Source organism: Trypanosoma cruzi, genomic scaffold, assembly GCF_000209065.1.
Source record: "Trypanosoma cruzi strain CL Brener 1047053516363 genomic scaffold, whole genome shotgun sequence".
Classification (NCBI taxonomy): Eukaryota; Euglenozoa; class Kinetoplastea; order Trypanosomatida; family Trypanosomatidae; genus Trypanosoma; species Trypanosoma cruzi.
In genome coordinates, this window is record NW_001849418.1 from 27,931 (window position 1) to 36,722 (window position 8,792).

The following is an 8,792-nucleotide window of genomic DNA, read 5'->3' on the forward strand; positions in this document are numbered from 1 at the left end:
CGACGAATCCGTCCCCTTCCTGGAGCTGGCTGTGCCCGTGCACCGCGGTTACTTCATTGCTGCCGACGAGACGATAGTCATTCGCTGCGACGCTGCGGCGGTGTCTGGCGGCTGCAAGGGTGTTCTGCTTGGGTCCTTCACGATCAGGTCGAACACGCTGCCCGCTGCTGCCAACGCCCTCTCGGCGATCACCGGCGTTGTTGCGGGTGCGGCGGCTGTTGCTGTGGTGGTGACCGGCGGGCTGGGCTCCATCCTGGAGTTGCAGGCGCTCGGCGTGTTCGCGAGGATGTCATGCGCCTCGGCGCAGGAGCGTGCGAGCACCGTTGTGCTGCCGTACTTCCTGTCGGTGTTCGCTGCCCGTGACCCGCTGTGGATGGTGGTGGGCAACGCGCTGCTCGCCGCTGTGTTCGGGTGCGTGCACTGCGGTGTGACGGCGGCCTTCCAGCGGTGGCGCGGCGTGGACGCGGCGAGTGCGTGGGCGGCGATGCGCTTCCCGAGCCTGACGTACGTTGTGGCGCACGCGATGCACCTCGGCATCTTCTTAGGCTCCGTTCTTTCACTGGCAACGCCAGGCGCCCGCGTGCAGCACTACGTGATTGGTGTCATTGGCGTGCTGTACGGTGTGGTGTTCCCTGCTGGCGTGTGCTACTTGATTGCCCGCCACGTGGGCGCGAGCTTCACGAGATACTGGCAGTTTTCGAGGAAGCCGCTGCACGAGCGTCTGCTGTACCCCGTCGGGTATTGGCACCCCGCGGCGCAGCAGCGGATGTACGGCGGCATGCTGACGACCATGAGGGGCAGCCGCGTGTACTGGTGCGTGTTCCAGCTGTCGGTGCTGTGCGTGGTGGGCCTGATTGCTGCTGTGCACCCGCCCGTGGGAGGATGCCACGCCCAGTACTTCTGCATGGCGGCTGTGCTGCTTGCGGGCGCGGGCGTGGTTGCCTTCACTAACATGATGCGCTCGGCTTTCCTGACGATGATGCGCACTGCGAGCTTTGTGCTCCTTGCGGCGCTGTGCGTGGTCAGTGCGGCCAACCACCTTGCGCCGAGCGACGGCGGTGCGAGGGCGTACGCGGCTATCGTGCTGCTGCTGACCGCTGTGCTGCTTGCGGTCACTGTGTACGGCGTCGTTGTGTGGTACGCGGAGGACCGCCACTGGCAGGAACTGCGAGAGCCGCGGCGTGGCGGACTGGAGGCGCTGCTGCGCGATGGCGAGGATGGCGACGAAGAGATGCAGAAGCCCCACAACGTGACGTCATCTTCATACACCTCAGGCACCACCGCTGCGTCGTCATACCGACCACCCGCACAGCCGTTGCAGCCTGTGGCTGGTGACACCCGCTCAGACGCCCTGAGTCTGCTCGACCATGCTTCGAGTGCGAACCGTATGATTGATCACACCGCCATGTGATGTACACCACGTGGAATTAGTAATTATGCGGTGCTGGTTGGGCGATAGCGAGGGGCCTCGGCTGCTGTACCATAGCCACACATTGCCCACTGCACTGGCAGCGTTTTTGATTTTTGGTTTCCGTGACTATTTTTTTTTTTTTGAGCGTTTGTATTCCTCTCTCCTGTTGCACGATGACTGTGTGGGAGGACACGCTCGTTTCTGCTATCGCAATTCCTGCTGTTGTGTTGTTTTCTGTCGTAACTTTTTGCTGTTGTCCGTGGAACTCCTTGCCCATTTTATGCATTGCACGACGGATTAAACAAGCCACGTGTTGAAGTATTCTCTTTTCATTTTTTTTTTACTTTAACTCAGATTATTATTTGGGAGGCACCACAATTCTCACGAGCAAGGCAACGAATTAATATTGTTTGTAGGGATCCATGCTCACAAGAGGGCCCTTGAGTGGAATTATGTATTAAAGTGCGACCCCCTTTTCGAAATCCGCTTGCTTTGGCAGAGCGAGTGCACAGGGCGACCCATGTCTCTTTAGCGGCATTGGCAACAGGCACAATCATTTCAGCACCACGGCGTTCTTGTCTTTGGGCGCTCCGCTGCTACGATTGATACCCACTCATGTGGTCACGTGGAGCGCCGGGCTGCGGATGGTGCAGCGCTGGAATGTATCGCCCCGCAATATTAGCAACTTTTTCTGTGTTCTGGCGACGGATTAAAGTGCAACCAAATTTGTTTTGAGTGACTGCGTAGCGTGTGTGTCTGTCATGGCTTTTATTGCTTTTCTTCTTTCAGAGGGGTTGGCGTTTTCTTTCACGTTTCCAATTGTTGGGCATGGACGTGCTTCACGATGGTGGATGGCGTGCGGGCTACTGGATCCATTTGAAAATACATGAGGAAAGAAGAAAAAGCGGCGTGGACGCCATTGCCGGGGAATTCAATGCTCGACACGGCAATTGGTGCACAGGAGTTGCCGCTCCACAAGGTCACACAGCCCACATACTGAGCGTGCAGGGCGAGTACATATTGGATTGGTGCGCCTCGAGGGGGTTTCTCCCCTCCAATTTAGGATTGCCGCCAACAGCCTTCAACACTGATGGCACAGCTATAGTTCTCGTACTTTTTGCGCCCCAATGTCGACTTACCTAAAATAAGGTGATGCCGGATGTTCCGCGGAAAGGCGATCGGATGTTGGCACTCATAGATTCCAGCATCAAGGAGTGCTCTCTGCCGCGGCGTCCCATATCCATTTGCTTCTCTAGAGTAACGGACGCCCATATTTGATCTGCGTGTGATTGCATCACGGAGAGCCGGGCCGAGGCAGGCTTCTTGGAGCGGGCACTCAGATACTCACTCCATTCTAAACCGCTGGCTTCAGCACGGCCGCGGTCGTGCCCCAATGCCCCAAAGGGACAATGAGAGACGATGGCATTTGGGAACACTACGGCGAGGCCATTGCGGCTCCACCCCTCATCGAACACAGAACTTTGGGACGGCCTGTGAGCTTTATCTGCAACACGACGGAAGGCGGCGTTATTCAACGCGGCGTGCTCCACCAAGGCTGTCTCGGCCGACGCTCTGAGTGTGCTGCTGCCGGTATGCGGTCCTCACAGCGTACCGGCAGTCACGGTGTGGGAATCGCGGTTGGACCCTCAACAACTCCGGCCAACGTCGGCGCCCGACAAAGAAGGCATTTTTTTGCCTCCCACGGACGTTTGGCAATGTCCTTGAACCACGTCTGGCAAGGACATACAAGAAGGTTCTCTGGGACCTTACAAACGTTCCGGCATTCTGGAAGCGCTGCACTTCGATTTTGCTAATTAAGCCTGGAAGGGCACCGGATGCAGCCAAAAATGACCGTCCGGTCCGCATCACCTCATCACTCTCCAGTGTCTGTGAACGGGTGGTTCTGGAAGCTGCGCTTCTGGCTACGCACGGCCCGATGTGTGACGCACAACATGGCTTTCTTTGTTGCCGCACGACGGTGGAAGCAAGAACAACGAGGATCCTTGTCCCGGTGCGTCTCGGCATGGAGACCCCTGAACGCCGGCGAGAAATTGGGTGCAAGAATCATCCGAGCAGGAGCAGCAAAGGATATCGGGAGAGCATACCGGCCCTCCTAGGCTTTACTGACGCCTTTTGCAAGGCCTCACACCGTCACATTATGGATGGTACACTGTCCTTGGGTGTCTCGACGTAACAGCAGAGGTTTATGCTTGCCTGGCTGACAGATAGACGTGGGCGCACCTTCCGTACGGGATGTTACTCTGTCTGGGCACTGCTACCGTGCGGTGCTCCTCAAGGGTCTGTTCTTGGACCGTGGCCATTCGAAGTATTTCTCGATGGCCCAATACGTAGCTTTCAACAGGCGCATTTACCGGCAGCCATTGCCCCCCCGATTGTGCACCTTCCGATCATCGATCACACTATCACTGCGGACATTGTGGCCTATGCGTGTGATGTGATCGCGAGGTCTACCGTGCCAGGCATAACTCATTTGGATGAGGCGATGCAACCGCTCTTTAATGCGATCTCGGAGTGGACACGAGCCAAGGGTCTTCCACTCTCGGACAGGACCTCCTTTATGGCGACACGCATTGCAGGGCACCACAAATCTCCTGTACCGGATTTCTTCGGAATTAACGGACGACGGTACCCCTGCGAGAGGTAATCCCATAAGATCCTGGGGGTTACGTTGGACGCCCTCACCAGTTTCGAGGAGGATGTCCGGCGCCGCAAGGACAGAATTCAACAGATCATCTTTTGCCGTAAGTCTCTGTGTGGAAGACGACACCCCACACGGGTGCGGTCTTACGCATGGACGGCAGGACAGATTCTCTTGTGTGGTTGTGAGGTCCGCACACTTTCCCACGCACACACCCTCACTGTTGTCACAGTTGTTGCAAGGCTGGACCTCAGTCATCAAGGCGGTTGCGGGACTACCCAGGAATGCGGGAACTGCCGACACCCATCTGGACAGCGTCTTCTCCACACTTGAGGTCTGCGTGCAAGTAAGAATCCTGAGGGCCGCAGCAATTTGGACTTCTTTGCCGGGACATTGGTGGACCCAATATTACGAGCCTCTATCCTCTGCAACTTTGTGCCGGACCTTCGCCTGCTGGTGTATCTTCTTTCCTCCTACCTGTACGAATTGACCGCGTCACTTTTTACCTCTTGGCCGTACGAACGACATCGACGGATGCGGCGGAGCCGTTGGACTCATTACGGCACGAACTGCCCACTGTCACATGCTGCTTTCTGAACACAACACCGTCATTGAAGGATGGCCGGATGGCGGTGTCTCGGAGGAGAGGAAAGGGGGTTTGGTTTCCTCTTTCACAACGGTGTACAGTTCATAAATGCTCCTTGGCCTGTGCTTGTTCGTCACACGCCCACGTCAAAGGATGCGTGCACCTACTCTGTGGAGATTGACGCTGGTCTCGTCTTGCTGAAGAGGGTTATTCAGTGCCTCCACGAGCTTGGAGGACGCAACACACTGGTCCTACTGTGCACGGACGGCTTATCTTGGCCACAACACGTAGCCATTTGCCCGATCCTATGCGATGTCATCCCGGGCTATTTGTGGTCCATCCGCGCCGATACCACTTTCTTCTCAACAAGGGTGATAATGTTGCATATTTTTGCCCACTGCGAGGATCACTGGGGGGACATGGTGGATCACGAGGTCCAGGAGGCAGCGAAGAACCTGCAACGCACACATTCCCCTCATGGCACGTGGACTACTTGCGCAGCCACCGGCGGGCAATAATAAAACGGTGTCTTGTTTTGTTTACATTGTCCCAGAAGTCACATCAGCGCACCATTCGTACAGGCGCCATTGCACAACTTGCCGTAATTCCAACGTCATTACCGTACTTCATCTGTCGCGACGTTATTTGGACTAGGAGTGGGAGATGCTGGCTTTTGGGTTGCGGGGCGATACTCTACCTGAGGAAAGGTGAGAAATGGACGTGCCTCCACTGCGGCAACAGCGGAACGGCCCATTACTGCGGCACGGCGGTTCACGTGTTGCTTTTTTCCGCAACCCCCTAACGTCAATAGTCAATGCGGCAGCATTATGGGGCAATTCGAGTACGGAGCTTTAAACAGTGATAAAACACTGCCACTTTTTTTGAGGTCTCACGCGGAAGAAGAGGGCAATAACTTAATAATGGCAGCATATTTTATGCGTTGTTGTTGTTGTTGTTTTTTGAGCTCCCACTCTGGTGTGAATTTTGGTCAAATTGGTATCTGCGAGTGGAGGGATGTAATATTTTCACAGGTGCACGAAAAAAAAAACATGGTGTTGTTTGCTCGAGTTTCTTCTGTGCCACTGCCGCCCTGTGGGCTGCCACAAACAATGACTGTGTGTATTTGCCCCGTGGAGCTTGTGGGTGCGCAGTGCTGGTTGATTGGAGGGCTCGAGGCTACGGCTGCTGCGCGCCACAGAATTGATTGCTTCTTGCACCGGCACTGTTTTTGATTCTTGGGTTTTGTGACATGACTCTATTTTGGGCGACTGTTTGCATTACTCCTTCCTCTTCCACGATGACTGTGTGGGGAAGGCGCGCTCGTCACTCTTGTTACTCCCAGTGTTGTTCTTGTTTACTCTCACCAACACTGTGCTGGGTGGATGGCGCCCAATTGCCGTCGTTGCGGTGGCTCCCGTGCGTGTGGTGTGCATCGCACACTGTGCCGTCAAACCGTGCTTATGGCTCTTTTTGTGGCTGCCATTCATGCCTGCGACTATTTTCTCCTCGTATTTCTTATTCTCCTTTGATTGGTGGTCAGTGTTCAGCTTTAACTCAATCCAACTACGAAAACAAGCACATAGTCAATACTTACGCAGGAGTAAATAAACATGGCCATCTCACAGACACGGAACTCAACGAAGATGGTTGGAGGATACACGCTGGAGGGACGCTACGAGTCTGTGCACAATGCGAGGTGGCATCATCTCATAGAAGTTCCCGACGGCGAGGAGAAGAGAATGGATGTGGGGAAAGGGGGAACCACCGCAGTCATGGACGTACAAGGCAGTTGGTGACACCCTCGAAAAGAATGATGGCGTGGAGCAATCCGGTGAAGCACCTCCTAGGCTGATGGTGCTTGCCTCGGACAAGGGATGGCCGTATTCTTGGGCGGGGACTGAATCTATTCGTGACTGCTATGTGAACTCTGCGGTGGATCGAGTGTGGCACATCGTCAAGGGCGATCTCACCGAATGGTCCATTTCCAATGGTGGGACCGAGTTTTCGCCTAAGAAGCGTCTCTTGATTGGGACGCCCGGGATCGGGAAGTCGATGGCTGCCGGTTCGCACCTCCTCTAAGAGCTGCTGCACTGCGATTTCGAGAAAATCCAAGGGGTTGCATACGTTATTGCGGATAGAGCATTCCTGTTTGACAAGACCACCAGGACAACGGCAGAATACATGGGCGAGCCTGACACCCTGAACACTGTGGGCAATTTGTCTGACCGTGGGGTGAGGGGGTATATTATCTACGACGTGGCAAAGAAGGGTCGTCAACCGTCTATTGGTCTGCCCTGCAAGGGATGGGGCATGATTTTGGCGACATCACCGAGAATAAACAACTACCAAGGATGGGCGAGTCACGTAAGTGCGGGTCAAATCCCCATTAATTGCCCTGACAAAAATGATGTGAAGGCAATGTGCGCTTGGGCGAAGCACGATGCGAATGCACGGGAGCAAGAGAAGTACTGGAAGATGGTCTGAAAGAACTTGGATGAAGTAGGGCCTGTTCGACGTTAAATCCTCGACAAAAGTGAATATAATAAACAAATTACCGCAGATAGGCGGGTCTTGGATAAAATAAAGTCTTCGGATAATGAAAAGTACTTTACACGGGGCGACGGGAGTCATGGAATTCTGCGGATCCGTCCCACAAACTTGTGAGGATGTTCCGAGCAAGAGGAGAAGGCGGTGTTGAGGACATTCTCAACGTACCAATATCTGTTTGCCTTCGGCGTCGAATACCGCACTATTTTGGGAAACGTAATGAGTGAGAAGTTTTTTTTTTGGAGCTACTACCGGGGTCGAGGTGTATTTTTGCGTCACAAGTTTTGGAAAAGTATGCCCTTGAAGCATTCACAATTAAGGATTTTCCTGGGGAAATAGTAGATGAACTCAACGAGCTGAGGCCGCCAACACGTAGAAACGCAAAGGAATCAGTGATGAAGTCAAACACTAGAGGATATGAACCCAATTCATATGAAATGGGTTCATTGAAGAATCCTTCTGTGAGGCAAAATTTAAAGTACCGATTGTTGTACATACCATTTGTCTTCAACTTTCCTTTGGTGAAGGACTTTTTCTTTGTTGATTCGCCGCGGAAGACGCCGGTTGGGCTGCAGATGGCTACAGCTAGTACGCATAACACCAAAACCAGCACTGTGAAGCAGTTTAATGAGTAGCGCCGGCATATTTTAATGGCTGGGAGGATTTTGCCCGAGAATTGTCGCGGGAGATGATCTGTGCAGCACGCAGACAGCAAAAGGATAACAAAATGGCAGAAATGTGGTGTCGTTATTCCCAATCGTGTGAGAGACGCTGAAAGCCGTGAAATAGTGAGGTGCTCTGGAACGGAAAGGTACACCAATACCAGTTCGTGTTAACACCCGATTTTGTAAGTAAAATCCGAGAAATGAAAATGCAATAACCCTGTAGAAAAAAGGATAGGGGAGAAAGTTGAGGAAATAATTAGGGCGATCAGTGCATTGTGTTTATAGTGGAATTTCACCGTGAATATTTTATCGTTTTTAAACTTTTTCTAGGAGCTTGTGATGGGAATGATTGCTGGAGAGCTGGCTGAATTAATCTAATATATGTCCTGATAAAATGAACCCACTCCTTTGCGACACCCTTCCTATCTTGTGAATTTGGGAAGAAGACGAATTTATGGGGATCAGGGAACCGATAGAGGCCAGACAATTATTTTTAAGTTTGCAGACACAGCGGGGTTGGCCTAAGGAAACGGCGTTGGTTCCTATTAAACGGTTCCCGAGTGGAGCGATATTGGCGCCCGACTCTCAGAATTGATACGCCAACATGGCGCTGTCCGGGCGCGGCTCACCTTCATTGATGAAACCGGGACGACGGATGCGACGTCAGCCGCGGCCGCCTCAACGACAGACTTGCGCATGGATTTCGGGACCCACCACCAAGCCCCGGGTGGATTCGAGCCTTACAGGACACGTTGCGAATCGCCGGGCGCCCCAAATACCAAATTTCGAGAACCAATTGCTCCTGCCCATCGTGCGGGCGCGGCCCGGGAGTTGGGGGTCCATCGAGGGCTCATCATCGCTGAAAGGGAGCGCTTGGGCACGGACCACGCCTATGCCATCGCGGGCGCGCGGAATCGAAACACC

At 53.8% G+C, this 8,792-nt stretch overlaps 1 protein-coding gene and 1 pseudogene across 1 annotated transcript, besides 4 other annotated features; both read left to right on the forward strand.

Annotated features, from left to right (window-relative positions):
* On the forward strand, positions 1-1,411 carry Tc00.1047053506233.10 (dispersed gene family protein 1 (DGF-1), putative; the record flags this gene model as incomplete). Its single annotated transcript, XM_800632.1, has 1 exon — positions 1-1,411. A coding segment is annotated over one exon (1,411 nt), but the record flags the coding sequence as incomplete, so codon positions are not given.
* Positions 1-6,363: a sequence feature (areas not merged during assembly with more than two copies in the genome that could not be assigned to a particular haplotype).
* Positions 6,241-8,121, forward strand: Tc00.1047053506233.20 (annotated as a pseudogene).
* Positions 6,364-8,792: a sequence feature (heterozygous, non-Esmeraldo-like haplotype).
* Positions 8,197-8,371: a mobile genetic element.
* Positions 8,197-8,792: a mobile genetic element.